Raw genomic sequence first — 18,670 nt, forward strand, 5'->3', positions numbered from 1 at the left:
TCGCCCTACTTGGGCTTCCAGCTAGCCTAAAATAAGTGGCGTTCTGTCCCGAAAACGGCGCTATAGACGTGGAGAAGGAGATGGGCGCAGAGATATAGGAAGCCAGGGGCACCTTCGCAATGGCTGACTCTGAAGCAATGGGAGATGGCTAACTTGTTAAAAGCTTGATGGTGCTTCATCAGCGTGCTTGCTCCAAGTCTGATGCGAGTATTTGTCCAGATGTACGTCAAGAGTTTGAGTGTGGATTATTGGGCGGCGACGAGTGGAAGAGTCGGCTTCGAAGTGATCGAGGTATTCCCGCAGACAGCAGACCCAGCCTGGTCGTGACAACACTGGTTTACTGCCTTATCGAACATTCACCACATGCAGTCAGTCGTCCCTTTCGCGCATAATCAGTGATTGGCACCGGCGGAAGGATTGCATCGCCCAATGAACCGCCCTGTCGCTGCAGCATCCATGCAACCCCGCCTCATAAGACCTGTCGTCGGTGATACTTGAGCAGCAGATAAATATATAGGTATAGCTGATCTGTCCGAGGTAAGGGACATTGCTCAAAAGATGTTGTCGTTGAAGCTTGGTGTTCTAACGCTTCTTGCGACGGCCAATGGCGCGCCAACACGGTGGAGGAGTGCGATGGTGAGGCGAACTGTCGCAGACCTCGCAGGAGAATACGACTACATCGTTGGTGCGTATCTCATGATTGTCCTGAAGTAGCTAACAGCCGCAGTGGGCGCGGGCACAGCAGGCACCACACTCGGCGACCGCCTCAGCGAAGACGGTAACAGTAGGCCTTACGATGACGAGGGTAGTCTAGCACATGCTGAAACTCTCCTGCAGAAACAGTGCTGATGATCGAGTACGGCTCCCTCGCCCTTGACGATTCCTTCATGCCCCCCTGGAACGTGCCTTCATCTGAGTTCCTCTACAACATCAACTCCGTGCCCCAGACCTATGTCAACAACAGGACTTTCCCAGTCATCAACGGCCGCGTCGTTGGAGGCGCAAGTGCAGTCAACGGCCAACTGCACACACGTGGCAGCAAGCACGACTATGATAATATCGCCAAGTTCGCCGGCAACGAAGACTGGAATTGGGACTCGCTTTACCCGTACTTCAAGAAGAGCGTAACGTTCCACGAGCCCACTGATGAGATGAAGGAGTTTGGCATCACGTACGATCTGGACGCTTGGGGTAACTCAACGCCAATTCATGCAGCATTCCCGCCGTACCAGTACCCGGGGCAGCGCGTGCAGTGGCAGGGCTGGGCGGAGAGGGAAGGTATAGAAGTGCAGAAAGAGCATGCGAACGGGAATGCGTACGGCGTGTGCTGGGTCCCCACGGCTATGAATCCTGACACAGGCTATAATCGCAGCTTTGCTGGCATTGGCCACTGGCTCGAAGTCCCCAGACCAAACTTCCACCTCCTCACTGAGCACAGAGGTGTCAAGGTGAATTTCGAGGAGGTCGACGGCCTTCAGCAGGCTGTTAGTGTGGTAGTAGCGCCGCGGTATGGAAACGATACGACCTTCGTCCTCAAAGCTCGAAAGGAGGTGATTCTCTCCTCCTCCGCCGTTCGAACGCCGCAGATCTTGCAACTGTCCGGTATTGGGAGGAAAGTAGATCTCGAAGCAGCCGGCGTGGAAGTCCTCATCGATTTGCCCGGTGTGGGATGGAATCTGCAAGACCACTCCTTCTCCGTGAGCATGTACAATTTCACCAAGGACCTGTGGCCGCACCCTTCCCAGATGACCACAAACGCCACCTTCCGCGCCGAGGCTCTTGCAGAGTACAAGGCGAACAATTCAGGCCCTTACGCTGCATACGTCGTGAGCAGCGCCCTCTTCCTGCCCGGACCAACTTTCCTTGGCAACTACACCTCCACGCTGGCGGACAGCCTCGCCGCTCAAGACCCCGGCGCCCATCTCCCCTCGGACACTCCGCCCGAGCTCATCGCAGGCTATGCGGCTCAGAAGGAGATTCTGCACGCCTCCTTACTATCCAACACCTCCGCCATCCTTGAACACCCCTTCCAGGGCCTCCCTCGCGGCACCACAATCCTCCTCAAACCCCTCTCACGCGGCACCATAAAGCTCAATACTTCGGATCCCTTCGGCCCGCCCGTGGTTGACTACCGCCTGCTCAGCAACCCTCTCGACCTCCAACTCCACATCCGCATGCAACAATACCTGCGCGCCCACTTCGCCACCTCGCGCGTCCTCGCGCCCCTCGGCCCCGTGGAATTGGATCCCGGCCCCTCCCTCCCCTCAGACGAGGATGTTGCATCGTGGCTCATTGGGCAGGAAAAGCTGTTCGCGAGCAACGCGCACCAAGTAGGTACTACAGCGATGGCGCCGAAGGAGCTGGGCGGCGTGGTGGACGGTAGATTGAGGGTGTATGGGACGAGGGGGTTGCGGGTAGTGGACTGTGGGGTGCTGGGGGTGTTGGTCGGGGCGCATACTATGGCTGCGGCGTATATGGTTGGGGAGAAGGTGGGTTTCGCGCTTTTCTGGAACTTTGATGGGAGGGTGGAGCTAACAAGTGCCAGGCTGCGGATTTGATTAAGCAGGACGCGGTGTTGTAGGATGTGGGGGAAGGTAGGTTGTTCCATGCTTGGCGATGGGATGGTGCTAATGAGGACAGGCTGCAGATTTGATGAAACAGAGATAGTAAGGCAGTTTGACACTGCAGGGTGCTGCTGTCTGTATACAGCGAACTGCTCAAAGAGGATGCGTACAATGCATTTTCGAGTGCAGCAGATGCTGACACGCGACACTACAGTCCACCGATCTGATCAAGAATGAGAACCAGTACAGCATCACAGCCTTGACCATACTCGTCAACCAGATACCAGCTCTCACTTCACCACCTCCCTCCAGAAAACACACAAAATCCACACCACCATAAATTACACAATACACTCAATGTACCACCACATACACACGCCCTCAGACTAACAAGAACGCAGGAAGCGAGCGGCTTCTAGAAGCGCCGCGTGAGTCTTGCAGCACCACATCTCGTCACGTGAGCGAGAGACGCAGCGCGGTCAGGAATCCATCACGACCGCTGATGCAGCAGTACGCCCCCCAGCCCCTCAGAACTCAGACCCCGAAGCCAGGCTTCCAGCGCCCGTGAACCCACTAGTCCGTCAGGCCCAAGGATGCTCAGCCAAGCATTCTCAGCCCAGGATTCTTGAGTAGGTATAAGCGCTGGTACATGAACCCACCACACACAAAAAGCCCTTATGTAACAGCGCCAGGCGTCACGTAATCCCCCCCCAGTCGTCCCAGGGTGCTCGGGGCTTTCAGGCGAAGCGCGCAGTGTCTCGGGGTGTGGTGATGTGTGGTGTGAAGCGGTGGACCCATGTGGTGACTAAAACTGTGGGCCGGTGCGTCATCGCTTGCTTTGGAACCGGCGAATCAGGGCGCGGGTGGTCGCGCGGTCGCGGTCGCGGTTTCCGGACTACGCAGTCGTGTGTTGTCAGATTTCATTGCCTCGGGGAGAAGTGAGGCTTGAGGGCGGCGGACGTGTCTTGGCGCAAACAGCGCTGTGTGGCCTGAAGAGTAAGGGGAGGAAGAACAGTAGCGTCGCGAGAACAAAACATGGAATTCGAAAACAATGGGTATCATGCAGCGCCGTCCAAACTCTCACAACTCATCTGCGTCCTCGTTCCCGTCCTCGTCCTCCCCGTACCCAGCCCTGACCCTCTTCTCCCCCCTCGCCGCCCCGCTCGCCGCCCTCTTCCGCCGCGCCCCTTCCCCTTTGCTCCGCGCCTTCACCTCCTCAGGCACGAGTTTCCCACTACCCCCCCGCTTCCCGCACGAGCGCGCTCAGCACCTCCTCAACTGCTAGCTGCGCTGGACTCGCGTCCTGGCCGCTGGAGTCCGAGAAGGAGGTGTTGGCGAGTGTGTCCGGGGCGCTGAGTTTCAGGCGCGAGGTGCCGAGCGAGAAGGAGGTGGCGGAGATTAGGGAGATGGTTGTGCCGGGGTGGGTGAGCGAGAGGGCGAGGTGGGTGCGCAGGTAGGAGGTGAGGGCTGCTGTGAAGGGTCCGGGGGTGGGTGAGGCGTCCCCGCGTGTCTTGTCCCCAAGCGTCTTGTCTCTGAGTGTGTTGTCGGCCCCCCTCGCAACAAAGCCCGCAACGTCCCCAGCCCCAATCGTGATGTCAATGTGCGCGAGCGCCGGCGCGCTGGGAAACGCCAATTGTACGCTGAGCTGGCGCACCGAGTCCCCGTCGCCCAGGTGCCGCAGATACGTCTCCGCACCGGCGGCGATGAACGACGACGGCAGCCGCAGCGGAGCGACGTGCGCGTCGAAGCTGGTGCGCAGATACTGCAAAAAGACGTCGCGCACGGGCGCGGGCATCTTGACGAGCAGCAGCGGCAGCGCGGTGAAGCTGGGGGGCGCGGGGCGCGGGTCGCGCAACAGGAGCGCCGTGTAGGAGGCCTGCGGGTAGTCGAGGGTGACAAGGACGCCGCGGGCGTCGGGCGGCGGCGTGGGCGACTGCAGCTGGTGGGCGTCAATCCACGAGTCCTCGTCGCCGAGCAGGTCCCAGGTGCAGGACTCGAGGGGCCCGAGGTGCGAGGCGGCGGCGAAGGCGACGTCGACGCCGCGGATCGAGTCGCCCTTGAGCTGCTCGCTCAGGCGCTTGGCGTGGGTGCGCAGGGCGCGCGGGGCGAGGAGCGGGGCGGAGCCATGGTGCAGCGGCGAGGCGCGGTAGAGGGTGAAGGTGCGGTTGTAGAGCGGGTACGGGGGGATGTCCATAGCAACCACGACGGTGGACCAGCGCGGTTCGCAGTTCTTGGGCCTGTCAACAGCCCCGTTGGGACTGGCGGACGCGTCGGTGACGGCACGCGGTGACAACCGGCTAGCCTCTTGGCGGGTCGCAGCCTCCCACCAAAGATTCTGTTAGCGCGCGGCGGGGCACTCGCAGCTTCTCAGATATTCGCTGCGCTTCTACGCCGGCCAGCCCTGCAAACCCGCGACTATTCAAGCCCGGCAGCCCAGTCTCGACGACTCTACACGCACAGTCTCGACGACCTCTACTCAGTCGACGACCTCACTTCACCCTCACCTAATACCCCGCACACCCCGACCGAGCAAACATGTCTGTTGTGGGCATTGATCTGGGCACGCTCAACAGCGTCATTGCTGTTGCGCGCAACCGTGGTGTCGATGTGGTGAGTATTCTTCTCCAAGTATGCAGACGCCTGCTGACCGCCGCAGATTGCCAACGAAGTCTCCAACCGCGCGACACCGTAAGTGCCCCGCCAACCGCCCAACCATCCCCCACACACTGACTTTGCAGGTCGCTGGTCGGCTTCGGCCCCAAGAGCAGATACATCGGCGAGACGGCGAAGAACCAGGAAATCTCCAACCTCAAGAACACCGTGTCGTCGTTTGTGCGCCTCGCCGGCCGCGCCTTCAACGACCCCGATGTGCAGGTCGAGCAGGACTTTGTCTCGGCCCCGCTGGTCGACATTGACGGCCAGGTCGGCGCTGAGGTCTCGTATCTCGGCAAGAAGGAGCAGTTCACCGCCACCCAGATCACAGCCATGTACCTGACCCGTATGCGCGCGACCGCCTCGACCGAGCTGAAGCTGCCCGTGCACGACGTCGTGCTGTCGTGCCCCGTGTGGTACACCGACGCCCAGCGCCGCGCCCTGCTCGACGCCTCGCAGATCGCCGGCCTCAACTGCCTTCGCCTGATCAACGACAACACCGCCGTCGCCCTCGGCTACGGCATCACAAAGCTCGACCTGCCCACCGCCGAGGAGAAGCCCAAGCGCGTGTGCTTTGTCAACATCGGCCACAGCAACTACACCGCCACCGTGGTTGAGTTCAAGAAGGGCGAGCTGGCCGTCAAGTCGAGCGCCTGGGACCGCCACTTCGGCGGCCGCTACATCGACAAGGCGCTCGTCGAGCACTTCGCCAAGGAGTTTGACGAGAAGTACAAGATCAGCGTCATGGAGAACGGCAAGGCCCGCTTCCGTCTGGCCGCCGGTGTTGAGAAGCTCAAGAAGGTCCTCTCCGCCAACAACATGGCCCCCGTCAACGTCGAGTCCATTGTCAACGACGTCGACGCCCGCGGCATGCTGAAGCGCGAAGAGCTCGAGGAGCTCATGAAGCCGCTCCTCGAGCGCGCCACTGCCCCCATCGAGCAGGCCCTCGCCGAGGCCAACCTCACCCCCGACGACATTGACACCGTCGAGCTGGTCGGTGGCTGCACCCGTGTGCCCGCACTCAAGGCCGCCATCCAGGAGTACTTTGGCGGAAAGACCCTCTCCTTCACCCTCAACGCCGACGAGGCCGTCGCCCGTGGCTGCGCCTTCAGCTGCGCCATCCTCTCCCCCGTCTTCCGTGTCCGCGACTTCTCGATCCACGACATGGTCAACTACCCCATCCAGTTCACCTGGGAGAAGTCCGAGGACATCCCCGACGAGGACACCAACCTGACCGTCTTCAACAAGGGCAACGTCATGCCCTCGACCAAGATCCTGACATTTTACCGCAAGCACGCCTTCGACCTCGAGGCCAAATACGCCAAGCCCGAGCAGTTGCCCGGCAAGGCGAACCCGTGGATCGGGCGCTTCTCCGTCAAGGGCGTCAAGGAGGACCCCAAGGGCGATTTCATGATCTGCAAGCTCAAGGCCCGCCTGAACATCCACGGCGTGCTCAACGTCGAGTCCGGCTACTATGTTGAGGAGGTTGAGGTCGAGGAGCCTATCCCCGAGCCTGAGGGCGAGAAGAAGGAGGGCGAAGTACGTGACCCCCCTGATTTTGACCCTGATTTTGACCGCAGCGCCAAGCGGCGCAAGCCCACTCCGCGTCCTGCGAACGAGAGAACCGAGCTAACGAGTGATTCGCAGATGGACGTCGACAAGGAGAAGGAGCCGCCTAAGATGCGCAAGGTCAAGAAGCAGCAGCGCAAGGGCGACCTGCCGCTGTCCGCCGGCACAGCCTCGCTCGACGAGGCCACGCGCACCACCCACGCCGAGCGCGAAAACGCCATGATCATGGAGGACAAGCTCGTCCAGGACACAGAGAACGAGAAGAACAACCTCGAGAGCATGATCTACGAGCTCAAGGACAAGATCATCGACCAGTACGCCGACTTTGCGTCCGACGACGAGAAGTCCCGTCTCACCGCCAAGCTCGAGCAGATCGAGGTATGTCATTTGATCTACATTATACTATTCAGACGCTAACGATAACAGGACTGGCTCTACGACGACGGCGAGGACGCTTCCAAGGCGCAATACGTCTCCAAAAAGGAGGACATCCGCTCCATCGCCGGCCCCATCATCCAGCGCTTCAACGACAAGCTCCAGGAAGAAGAGTCGAAAAAGCGCGAGAAGTGGGAGAAGGAGGCCGCCGCCAAGCAGGCCGAGATTGAGCGCCAGAAGCGCGAGTCGGAGAAGAAGGGCGAGAAGCCCGCCGAGGAGGACGCCGAGATGAAGGACGCCGACAAGGAGGAGATTTCGTAGAGCGCGGAAAAAGTTTAAGCGGTGTGGCATGTGAATCTGATGTTTATGATAGACGGCGGTATAGATGAAACGAGGACGAATTTTTGTTCATGCCTTCGAGTCTCTTTGAGTGTTTTGTGGCGCGGCGCGGCCCAGCATGTGGACGTCTGGACGGCACAGTGAGCTGCAAAGGCGTGCATCGTGATACGGCCCTTCTTGTCGAAAGTGAGAGCACAGCAGATGACGTAAGGAGCTCTCGGCACGTGACTTTTCCTTCACCCCTACTTAGACTTAGCCACTCAGGCTCCCTTCTCCCACGTCCAAGCCGTCTACGCATACCACACAACCGGGTATCAGTGTCCGGGCATGTGGTACTGTGATACCCGCGTCGCCTATCTGCTGGTAGGGGGATGTGTGGACGCACCTCACCTTCACCTTCACCCTCACCCCCCCCTTTCTGCATTTCAGTGCGCAAGCCAGTCCCGCAAGCAGTGTCCAACGACTCCTCGCTCCTAGACCGCGCTGGTGCGTTGGCCCGCTTAGCGTATAACACAGCGGTATCTACCTCAACACTTAAGAGTTCCATGGGTCTTTGGACTCGCGATGGAGGGGAGGGGGAGGGAGCTGGGGACAGGAGCGGAGATAGAGGGAGGGAGGGAGGGAGGAGGAGAGAAAGTGAAAGGGAAAGGGAAAGGGGGTGTTAGTGTGTGTGTGTACATACTGCCTAAGACAGGGGAGGGGCGCAAAGAGAGTTTGCTGGGTGGAATACCTATCGGAGATTTCATAATATTGTTTTTTTTTGTAACTTCCCGCTGCGGCTGATTTACAGGGACGAGTACGAGAAACTAAGTCTGAAGTCATGAATATTTGTGTAGTTTCACCGAGCCATTCTCGCGGAGCGGTTTACTCGAGATGAGCACGAGCTAGGAGTCACGTGACAACGAGGGTCAACTTCTTATTGAATGCAAGATATAAAGTGGGAAACAAGAATAAATCAATAGCTGTGAATTATGTACCACAGATTTCAATCTGGCCGGCCAGAACCAAGATCTCCGCTAACGAACACGACTAAGACCGCCGCGTACCTTTGCAGTTGTTAGTAACTTTGTAACCAACTCGCAGAGTACTTACGCTGCGGTTGCTGCAAAGATCTCAGATCTCTTTGCTGTAGTAAAAAGACCTACACTTCCTGCAAAGAGAAGCATAAAGATCCCTACCATTATAAGTTTTGTCGTTGGACTACTAATGTAGTATAGGCATATTATTGCAACAAAAAGTAAGACTACCGCAATGACGATACTGAGGATCGTCACGAACCTTGCGATACTTTTTTCGGGGACGTAGGCCATATTTCTTGCTCGCTGTTCCGACTGAGATACCAGTTCTGTCAGTTCTGTCAGGTTCCACAATGGACAGACTCACCACAAGAAACACAGGCAGGAATCGTTGAACGAACGCAGTCAATCTGTCGTTATGCTCAGGTTGCTTGAGCAAAACGAGATCGTCATTGAGGCTGTACAGCTTCGAACTGCTACCGCCCAATATTGGATCGTGCTCTTTTGAGTCCTTGTTAAATCGCGTCGAGGCGTGAAAGACAGCCTCGAAGGTGCGCGACGGTGGCGATTTCACGCACGCTAGGGTACACTCGAAGAGAAGTGCCTCACCTTCAGAAACGTTAGTCGTCGTCTGCTTCGGCCGAAGAACAAGTGGTCACAAACGGTACTCTTTCATTCTTGTGCGGATCGTCGCTACCAGTTCCATGCGCGCCTGCTGCTTTGCGTTTTGCTCATCCTCGGCAGCTTCTGCAAAATACTGCCAGTCCATTGCACATCTCTTCGTATCGAGGTCACTATGGTGACCACGATCTTCTTCGTCAAATCAATCCTGTTCGATCACCAAGTCGATCAGTGTCAGCTCCAATTGAGATGCAACGAGCGCGCTCGTACCTGTCTGGCCTCGAGCTCTGCTAGCTCGCTTTGAAGGTATAGCAAATTCCGCGCTGCGAGCTTGGTGAACCGTCGAAACACCAACGAGGTGTGATCAGGGTCGCTTGCAATGAATTCTGCCAACGAGGGGAATCCATCCAACTGTCGAGCGCGCTGGCAACCTGCCTCAAGTCCCCCGAGTCCGTGAGCTGGATTCATCTTTTCATCTCCACAAAGACGGTGAAGCCATTTCGAAGTCAGGCGCAGCTGCACAGCCTCCAGGTAGTGTACAGTCTGACCGGTGAAGGCACTTGAACCCCGCTTCTGGCAATGGCCAATAAACTCGACCCGTTAACCGCCATAAGAACGCCGCAATCAGGTTACAAAAACTTCAGCATCTCCACCTTCGACTGTTTCGTCTGGATCCATCTCTTCGCATTTTCTCTCGCATTTTGTGGCAAGATGCGGGAGACATCTCTTAGCAGCAATTGAATTATTTAGCACGCTCCCATGTCGTGTTCTACAGACAAATCTGAGGAAGGCGTCCTCAGACCTGTGGTACATTTCCTCTTGCACTTGAATGCTTACACTGACATCGTGATACAAGCAGTGGACCATTCATGATCTTGCTGATCTTCAAAAGAATCTATCAGAGTTGCCACGTTCAAAGAGCGTGCCCTCTGACAAAAGGTTGTCTTTTTTGCTTTTGGTAGGTCTAAGCTTTCAGATTAGGCTGCACGCGGAAGCACATTGACAAATTAGGGCCCAAGATGGAGCGTAGATGACCTCCTCGATTTCGAGTCGACACGACCTCCACGTTCAAAAGAAGATACCGACGTTGGCTCAGATCCGTGCTGTGCTGAACGATTTTATCGATCACCTTTATCAAACTCTAGACATAGGATGAATTGTGACCTTGTGATGTCAGATATAAACCAAATCGGTTCTATTTTCGACTTGAGGGAGGCATACGAGGCTACGTCAGACCAAGAACGTGAAATTTCTGGTTTGAGCAAAGATATCAACACTGGCCCCGAAGATGTACAAGTACGGCCCACCGATACTGTGCACACACAGGCAACGAATACACATGCGTCGAAGCGACGACGGTGCCGCAAAGGGCTGCCCCTGTCGTTCCATCAAGGTGGTGTAAGACAAGATATTATCACTATGTACGACACTGGTACGTATGAAAACCATATGACACTAGACGCTGCCGAGAAGCTAGGTTACAAACTCGATGAAAACTCGTCCCATATAGGGAGCTTTGAACTACCAAACGGCAAGATCATTCGGTCTCTTGGACGTGTTGTTGCGCAAGTACAGTTTGCTTCAGGCGACGACGCCGGTAGTGAAGTCATGCCATGTTGGTTCAACATATTCGAGAAGCTTGCGATACCAGTACTTGTCGGCATGACATTTCTTGACTTTACTGAGACTCTTACGAGGTTCAGATCACGTCTCAGAGATCTTCCTTCCCGATGTTCTCAACAGTATTTTCGCTTATGTGCTGTTGGAAGCCAGACCAACAGCGTGTCTTGCGTAATTGATGGCCGGCAAGCTCAGGCACAGGCAGACACCGGCGCTAATATTTCCCTCATAAGCGGACATTACGCGGCAAAGAACGGTCTGTTGCGACGTTACAGATGCGAAGAGCTGCAGCTTGCCGATGGCAGCATCGAGCACACAAGCGGTTTTGCAGATGTGGAGATATCCGTGCAAAATCCCTCTTCTCTCTCCACAACTACTAGGATCGTCAGACTTCATGTCCTGAAAAGTCTTTGTGTCGATGTCATTCTTGACGAAGACATCGTCGACGACCTCGAAATATTCCAATCTGGAATTGGCACGGTACTGTCCGCAGCCCCGAACGTAACAGCACTCTTTGCCCCTATTATTCATCTTCGCACTCTCGAAAAGGGGATTTTGCGCGGAACGGAGAAGATAAAAGATGTGATCTCGTCGACTCTCAGGTCCAGCGAGAAGTCCAGCGGGCCAATACAAACCAGCACACCGGGTAAGAAGCTACCACACATAAAGACTGCTCAGCGTCCTGACCCAGAAAACTAATCACTTTCAGACCTGGATACTCAACAAACCATTACAAGGATCCTTGACAACATCAACGCACTTGATCAGAAAGAGAACAGAAGGATATCCCAGGCTAGGCTCGGCAAGGTTCCAGACCATAATGATGTATTGCACAGGCGGTATGTCGAAGAACGAAGAATCTGTAATTCTATACTAGACCGTCTAGGATACTGCCCTGCTGCTACTAGTACTTCGTAGCCTGTACGGATAGACGCAGTAAAAGCCTTTTGCCACAAAATGTCCCACACACTTTGAGAAAACAACCCTGTTTGCCCCTGTTGCTAAAACTACCATTTCAAGACCTTCTAACAATTTCCATACCTGCGTGGCGTAGGTAGCTCTTAGTACGTAACTCTCCCTGCACTGTACTTATAACGTCTAGTTAAAGAACATACTACACAAAGCTATCTGTTAGGGTTCTAGCATTTGGTAATGTTAGAGAGAGCAAAGAAAGAGAGAGCAGAGAAAGAGAGAGCATAGAAAGAGAGAGCAGAGAAAGAGAGAGCAGAGAAAGAGAGAGCAGAGAAAGAGAGAGGAGAGAGAGAGAGAGAGAGAGAGGGAGAGAGGAGAGAGATATAAGGACAAAAAGAGGGGCAATAGAGGGGTAGTAGGCTACAAGCCTACTACGGTGTTAGGCATAAGTAGTGTAGGTAGGGAGTATTAGTCAGGGGTGCGGACCTACAGTCACGGGATTTTCTACACGTTGTGCGATCTAATAGGAAGAAGAGCTTCTAGTTTAGCTACATTAGCCCTAACTGCTCTTCCCTACCTATACTACTTATACCTAACACTGTAGTATAAAGAAGGTACCTAGCTACGGACCTACTATAGAACTAGAAGTTAGATAAAAAATACCGCAGAAATGTGCAATCTTACCAAAGAGCTAGGTAAGTAGGCTTGTTTACCTGGTGCACTATGTAACTATACTTCGGCGGTGTTTTTAACACCGCACTTGTACTATAGTGGGTGCGCTACTATTATATATCCCGCGCATGTGTCCTAGAGCTGTCCAGCCTATTAGGGTGCGTGGGTACCTGGATCTGTAATTGTGACATGTTCAGTATTGTAGAAACAATGTAGAAGGATTTAATAATATTGAAGTAGAGGGATAGGCCCGCTACTTATACTTTAGTGAGCCTCATACTACTTATGTGATACTCCACTTTAACATGACAGCACCGATACTATGTTCTTACAACATTTTCAAAAATTCGTAGAACCTCAGCAGATCGATCACTAGGGTCGAATGGCAGATTGCCGATGCCCTGTACGACGGGCTCGGCGGTCACTGTCTGCCAGAGCCCTCCGTAATTGCCTTCTGCATAGTCGACGAGCGCGTTACACACAAACGCGTCTCGGACGGCTTGCTCCTCAGAGCGACCAGGCCGCTCCTGGCCCACAATGCCGTACATCTCCGTGCCATGCACTGCAGGCGCGCCTTCAGCAGGTCCGATAGTCAGCAGCCGCGCGTTGCCGCCTGCCGCAGCGTGTGCAAGTGCGGCGCGGGTGGCTGGCAACGTGAAGAAGTAGTCTGTGAGCAGTGCGCCGCGGACCTCGAGTGGCGTACGACCGTTGACATTGTATGCGGCCACGATGCGCTGGGCGCGGCTGCGGGGGATGCGGGACTTCGCAACCAGCTCGTCGACCAGGGCGTGTATGCTGCCGGGGTCGAACGCCGCGGGTGCGTTGAGAACCCACCAGTCGGCCTCGTGCGAGGTCGTGCTGAAGAGGGCGTCGATGTCGCGGCGGTCCCCAGACTGGAGGACTTCCAGCGGCGTGCTGGCGAGAACGGCTCCGGGCTGGAGACGATCGTCAACAATGCCGATGGTCGTGTTGTCTACGCCATGTCGATCGCCAATGTCGCGCGGACTGATTTTGATGAGCGTGTCCGCGAGCAACTTTGCGTCCAGGGACAACAGTTGCTCAGGGTCATCCGCTATGTCGAGTGCGGCGAGGAACTTGACTGCGAGTTCCTCGGCCCACCACACCGGCACAATCCGCGACGCACCACCCGAGAACGCCGCGAAGCGCTTGTAGAGGCCTCTGGCGGCCGGCGCAGCGATGAGCGCGGTCGTTGAGTACGCTCCCGCGCTGTGCCCTGCCACTGTGACATTGCCCGGGTCGCCCCCGAAGTGGCTAATATTTGTCTGCACCCACTTCAGCGCCGCGATCATGTCCTGCAGCCCAAGGTTCGTCGCGTCCGCGAACACGCCGCCGTACTGGGACAGCGAGAGCCAGCCAAGCGGGCCCAGTCTGTAGTTCAGGGAAACACCAACAGCGCGGCCGGTGCGGGCCAGGCCCGACGCGTCCGACGTAGCCGAGGTGTTCGAGCCATATTCAAACCCACCGCCGTAGATGTAGACGATCACAGGTAGGGGAGTTTCAGTTGCCGCTGCGGGAGCCCACACGTTCAGGTTCAGGCAGTCTTCACTGAGCCCGGCTTCGGGATTGAGCCAGCTGGGGTCGCCGGCTTGTAATGGTGCAGGGCCGAGACGGTCGAAAGATTGGCTTGGGTTGAAGGGCTGCAGGACAGGGCGCTGGAAGCGTTTGGCTGTGGCGTAGGGAATGCCGAGCCAGGAGCGGATTGAGGCAGTCATGGTGTGATAGAGGCGGTGGGTGATGAGCGGTAGGTAAGGGCAGTGGATTGCAGTCAGTAATCGGTTGCCAGGCTTAAATACGCGTTCGGTAGCAGCAAACAGCCTAGACTATGTAGGGAAGAAATTAGGAATATGACGCGATATAGGAGTCACGCGCGAGACGCGGTGTCACGTGTCTTTTTGCCCGTGCTCGCTCGAGTATTCCGGGAACCTTCACACGAGAATAGCGCCACAGAACTACACATGTACATCATGGCTTCAGTCTGAGGTCACGTCGACACTTCTACCCTCTTGTATAAATCAACGAGCGTTGTGAAGCTGCGCCTTATAATCGGTACAATAACATCTAGCAGCAGATAACGTGACTCTCCGACTTGCGGTCGCCAAGAGAAAGCATGACGTTGACCTAACGTTATGCTCGAGTAGCGGCCGAGATGCGTCCGAAAAGAAAGGGCAGTTATAAGACAACGCTTGAGACCTCACATTGAAAATGCAACAAGATCACAAAACAAGGGTCACGTTATTGGATGCTATTCTTCAAACATGAACTACTGGGTCAAACAGATTGTCTAGTCTACTGGTCAAGATTGTACGCTTGTCTTCACACCGCACGCACAACAACTTGTCTGTTACCTGACGGGACGAAGGCTGGGACAGCCTCCAATCCTCTGCCTGGTCAAGCTTGTTAATTGCCACGAGGATTGTTGTAATTCTTGAGCATCTACCTCTTGAGCTAGCTTCTTACCTAGAGTGTTAGTCTGTGGTGGCCCGCTCAACTCTTGGGTGTATCTGAACAAACGAACGCGCTCGTACCTGTCTGGCCTCGAGCTCTGCTAGCTCGCTTTGAAGGTATAGTAAATTCCGCGCTGCAAGCTTGGTGAACCGTAGGTAGCTCTTAGCACGTAACTCACCCTGCACTCTTCCTACCTATACTTATGACGTCGATTTAAAGTACGTACTACACATACCTCTATCTGTTAATGTTCTAGCATTTAGGAATGTCATAGCAGGGTTTCTCGGCTGTAGATGTGTAGGTATATATACGCACTATGCCTTCACGTTTACTTCCCTTACTGTCCTACCCCTGTCCTATCCCTTGTGTATATTGGCTCTAAGCCCCTAGACTACGCTGTTACGCATTCTAGCTGGTGCATCTGAAGGTTGGCCTGCACAACACAGCGGGAGCTAAGTTGCTGGACAGGAGATTGCAGTGAACGTTCTAGTCAGCAAGTATCTCTAGTTCTACGGTCGACTTGACGGAGCCTCTTGGTAGATAGATTTTACTGGACTTTGCTGCTGTTCTTGTAACACGATGTTCTGCGGAGCACGTGTAGGTAAGCGTCCCGCTTACCTATGGGTTGCCCCACCTTCCCTAAGTGTCAGCAAGCTTCCTTATTTACAATCACGCCTTCTCGACAATCTGACCATGGACCTTACACCGAAACAGCTACTGGAATCAACGACTATGTCTGCCTTCGAACTTACATCTGTGGATCTCTACTCGCAGCTGTTGCTTGATAAGACGAGGCAACAGATACGCCTTTTGAAGGTCATACGAAGTACATCTGGACCTGTGGAGTGCACGATGGAGGTCTTTGACTTGGACACGTCTCCACCATATACTGCGTTGTCGTACAGATGGGGATCTCCTATTGCTGAGCACACTGTATTCGTCAACGGACACTTGTCGCTCGTTTCATACAATCTTTTCTCTTTCCTGGAGACGTACCGCCTTGAAACACAAGATGAGTACTTGTGGATCGATCAGATATGCATTGCACAGTCCAACACGGAGGAGCGAAACCATCAGGTTGCCTTGATGAGCCAGATCTACCGTAGGTGTCGATGCACTATTGTATGGCTCTGCGATGAAAGAGATGCGTATTCGACAATTGCGAAAGAATTCAACCGTACGCGAACAAAGAAGGCACTGAGCGGCCTTCTATGCGATTCATACTTCTCCCGTCTTTGGATCGTACAAGAGGTCTTGCTGGCTTCTACTCTCTGGATGTTCACCTTCGGTGGAGTTTGGATATCATGGGAGGATGTACGCACCTGTTTTTGGGAGAAAGCATGGGAGCCTGAAGATGCAATTTTGAAGGCCTTGGTTGTTCCGGACTTCTTATCGCGGGGAAAGGATCTTACCCTAGGCTCGTGCATCTTAACTTTCTCTGGACAGAACTGCCAAAATCCGAAAGACAGAGTATACGGCTTACTTGGTATGGTGAAAGAAGGAGATTGCATTGTGGTCGACTACAACAAGTCCATCTATCAGATATATGTGGAAGCTGTGGTCGCAGTTGGTCCACTCGGGGGCGGGAGAGACAAATGTGCGGAACACCTCGGCAATCTCTTCGACATACCCACTAGGAAAAGAGAGCAACTGATAGCTTTCTTAGACCTGGTACAGCCCATACATTTCATCGGTCAGGTGTCAGTGCTGCGTGATTGCTCTCCCAAAACGCCCTACGGTTCAGGTCTGGTGTCTTCCATAGGACTAGCGTTTGCAGAGCAGCCTGTCACACCTCCTGAGAGCATCTCAATTAATCCGTTGACCAATGAGCCATTCACTGCTCCTGAGCTGGCTCGTTCCGTAACCCTGGACAAATTGGGGACATCGTGGACGGATGCTTTTAACGGACCGGATGGCGGGCTCTTTGACCACGAGGCGTTGACTACCAGTCACAAAGCTCCGATCCCCAGCTCCAGTTGCGATACAGATCTCATTCCCCTCTTCAATCCCCTCCGGGCTATCGTAGACTTTCATCACTGTGTGCACGAATCTGAATGGGCATACAGAGAGACCTCGAAATTGGAGAATCTGGGATTAGAACAACAACTTAAATCGAAAGATACGGGATTGGAACAATCGGAGCTGAAAAATCAAGCCCTGGAGGCCCAGGTTCTGGAAGCTCCAGACTTTGTGGGGCCGAAATATCCCATTGATGATTGGGGGGTGCACGAGAGCCTCGCGGCGAAGACCTTTTGGACATATGTGGCGGTCCGCAAGGACGTAAGTCGACCAGAAGATAACTCGCATCCCCATCGTCCCAAGAAGTGCCGGAGGAGATGGTGCTACGGTTATCAGGGCTACGTCTATGAGTACTCCCGGCACCCAAAATGGCATCTTCTGTTCGGATCCGACATAAACATGATAGTGTATGCTTCTAATGCCTGTAAGAGGGTTCGTAGCATTATATACTACCCTCCGATCGACCCAACGGGCGATGCAAGAATTCACTGGGTACAGAGATTGCCCGAGACGATAGATTTTGGTTCAGAAGACGCGAGAACAGCATTTATTGAATCTGGCAGTGCTGTTTTTTGGAACACTTGCAAATTTGACGGCGTGTGTCAACGGTATGACAAGAAAGTCACGATTGAGAGGGAAGGCGAGAATTCCCGTGAGGCTATTCTGAGAAAATTTCCAGATCTGAGAGAAACACCTTGGTAATATATGAGGCTCTCCCTGGCTAGAATATACACTAGGCCTTCCCCTACATCTAGGTATATTGACTTTCTAGCCATTCAGGTGCTTAGGTGCCCAGTACGTGACTGTTTGTATGATAGCACTATAGAAAGTGGACGCCTGCACAAAACCACAAGCGCCGACAGATTATGAAATATTGCGGGCCGCTTATGTTATCTTGACTGCTTTCTATAAACGACTGTTCCTTGCTTCTTCAATTGATAGAATCGGCTGACAGTGGCGTAAAGAATGCCGAGCCAGGAATGGACAGGGAAAATTGAGGCAATCATAGTGAGATGCGAGGCACTGGAAGGTAGGTATACGTAGCTTACAAGAGGCTGTCAGGTACCGTCAGCAAAGAATAATAACGTTATGGGTTACAAATCTAGCATAACGTTATGACACACCCGAAGTGCGTCCGGAACAAGAAACAGTATTCATATAAAGAGAGAAATCGGGACTTTACATTAAACCTGTCATAAAAAGACTTTGTGTCGCCTGCAGTATTCTTCCAAACATCTTCTAGACAACGACACTTCTCGCCTCAACCATGTCGAGCAACACACACCGACCCAGCGCCGCCCCCTCAGCCCCAGGCCCGATCATCCGCGCAGCTCTGACCTTCGAGTCCCTCGCCACAGTCGCTGGTGGGCTGTACTACACCTTCTTCCCGCAGCACTATCTGCTCCACACGATGGGCGCAGTCCCCGCACAAATCACCACCACCGCGATCCAAAACACGCAGCAATACGGTGCCACGATTATTTTGATAGGCACTTCTGTTGGGCTGTTCGCGTCCAGCAACCGGCACGCGGTGGCGCTGCGCCGGCCGCTGTACGTCGTCTTACTAGTGTTCGAGGTCTTGTTCGTTCCGCTGCTGGCCAATCAAGCGTTTACGGAAGGCGGCATGTCGAAGAAGGCGTTGTTGGGGGCGGCGGGACAGCTGGTGCCGTTTGCGCTGTGGAGGGTGTTTACGCTGGTGTGGAAGCCGGAGTGGTTTGGCAGAGGCGAGGGAGAGAAGAAGGTGGAGTAGGCGGGCGTTGCGGTGTACTGCAGTAGAAACGAGATGGGCAACCACAGCTTTGATCAGGAGTCGTTGGTGGGTGGAGCTCACGGTCTTCACGGGGG

At 54.6% G+C, this 18,670-nt stretch overlaps 8 protein-coding genes across 8 annotated transcripts; 5 read left to right on the forward strand and 3 right to left on the reverse strand.

The window, feature by feature from the left end:
* The first annotated feature begins 294 nt into the window (after positions 1-294).
* Positions 295-3,022, forward strand: C7974DRAFT_191076 (GMC oxidoreductase-like protein). The gene is made up of 5 exons (XM_046136603.1): positions 295-685; positions 728-784; positions 838-2,489; positions 2,546-2,594; positions 2,641-3,022. Exons 1-4 carry the CDS (start codon positions 559-561, stop codon positions 2,579-2,581), a joined length of 1,872 nt encoding a protein of 623 aa, XP_045997466.1. The 5' UTR covers positions 295-558; the 3' UTR covers positions 2,582-2,594; positions 2,641-3,022.
* A 690-nt stretch (positions 3,023-3,712) lies between these two features.
* C7974DRAFT_191078 (kinetochore complex Sim4 subunit Fta1-domain-containing protein) lies at positions 3,713-4,813 on the reverse strand. The gene has a single exon (XM_046136604.1). It carries the CDS (start codon positions 4,756-4,758, stop codon positions 3,799-3,801), a length of 960 nt encoding a protein of 319 aa, XP_045997467.1. The 5' UTR covers positions 4,759-4,813; the 3' UTR covers positions 3,713-3,798.
* A 119-nt stretch (positions 4,814-4,932) lies between these two features.
* C7974DRAFT_359642 (heat shock protein 70 family) lies at positions 4,933-7,571 on the forward strand. The gene is made up of 4 exons (XM_046139667.1): positions 4,933-5,174; positions 5,221-5,252; positions 5,303-7,163; positions 7,212-7,571. Exons 1-4 carry the CDS (start codon positions 5,100-5,102, stop codon positions 7,479-7,481), a joined length of 2,238 nt encoding a protein of 745 aa, XP_045997468.1. The 5' UTR covers positions 4,933-5,099; the 3' UTR covers positions 7,482-7,571.
* Positions 7,572-8,401: 830 nt separating this feature from the next.
* On the reverse strand, positions 8,402-9,661 carry C7974DRAFT_395030 (uncharacterized protein). Its single transcript, XM_046141942.1, has 5 exons — positions 9,407-9,661; positions 9,179-9,344; positions 8,883-9,124; positions 8,592-8,830; positions 8,402-8,545 (listed from the first exon to the last, which is right to left on the reverse strand). The coding sequence occupies exons 2-5, from the start codon at positions 9,282-9,284 to the stop codon at positions 8,485-8,487; spliced, it is 648 nt and encodes a 215-aa protein (XP_045997469.1). The 5' UTR covers positions 9,285-9,344; positions 9,407-9,661; the 3' UTR covers positions 8,402-8,484.
* A 485-nt stretch (positions 9,662-10,146) lies between these two features.
* C7974DRAFT_395038 (uncharacterized protein) lies at positions 10,147-12,026 on the forward strand. The gene is made up of 2 exons (XM_046141943.1): positions 10,147-11,402; positions 11,466-12,026. Exons 1-2 carry the CDS (start codon positions 10,289-10,291, stop codon positions 11,672-11,674), a joined length of 1,323 nt encoding a protein of 440 aa, XP_045997470.1. The 5' UTR covers positions 10,147-10,288; the 3' UTR covers positions 11,675-12,026.
* Positions 12,027-12,660: 634 nt separating this feature from the next.
* Positions 12,661-14,073, reverse strand: C7974DRAFT_463608 (Carboxylesterase family-domain-containing protein; the record flags this gene model as incomplete). The annotated part of the gene is made up of 1 exon (XM_046146240.1): positions 12,661-14,073. One exon carries the CDS (start codon positions 14,071-14,073, stop codon positions 12,661-12,663), a length of 1,413 nt encoding a protein of 470 aa, XP_045997471.1.
* A 1,438-nt stretch (positions 14,074-15,511) lies between these two features.
* Positions 15,512-17,629, forward strand: C7974DRAFT_395044 (heterokaryon incompatibility protein-domain-containing protein). The gene has a single exon (XM_046141944.1). The coding sequence runs from the start codon at positions 15,539-15,541 to the stop codon at positions 17,525-17,527; it is 1,989 nt and encodes a 662-aa protein (XP_045997472.1). The 5' UTR covers positions 15,512-15,538; the 3' UTR covers positions 17,528-17,629.
* Positions 17,630-18,092: 463 nt separating this feature from the next.
* Positions 18,093-18,601, forward strand: C7974DRAFT_454588 (uncharacterized protein; the record flags this gene model as incomplete). Its single annotated transcript, XM_046145921.1, has 2 exons — positions 18,093-18,376; positions 18,433-18,601. 2 exons carry the CDS (start codon positions 18,093-18,095, stop codon positions 18,599-18,601), a joined length of 453 nt encoding a protein of 150 aa, XP_045997473.1.
* Between the last annotated feature and the right edge of the window lie 69 nt (positions 18,602-18,670).

Source organism: Boeremia exigua (assembly GCF_020726555.1).
Source record: "Boeremia exigua strain MPI-SDFR-AT-0100 chromosome Unknown C7974scaffold_6, whole genome shotgun sequence".
NCBI lineage: Eukaryota > Fungi > Ascomycota > Dothideomycetes > Pleosporales > Didymellaceae > Boeremia > Boeremia exigua.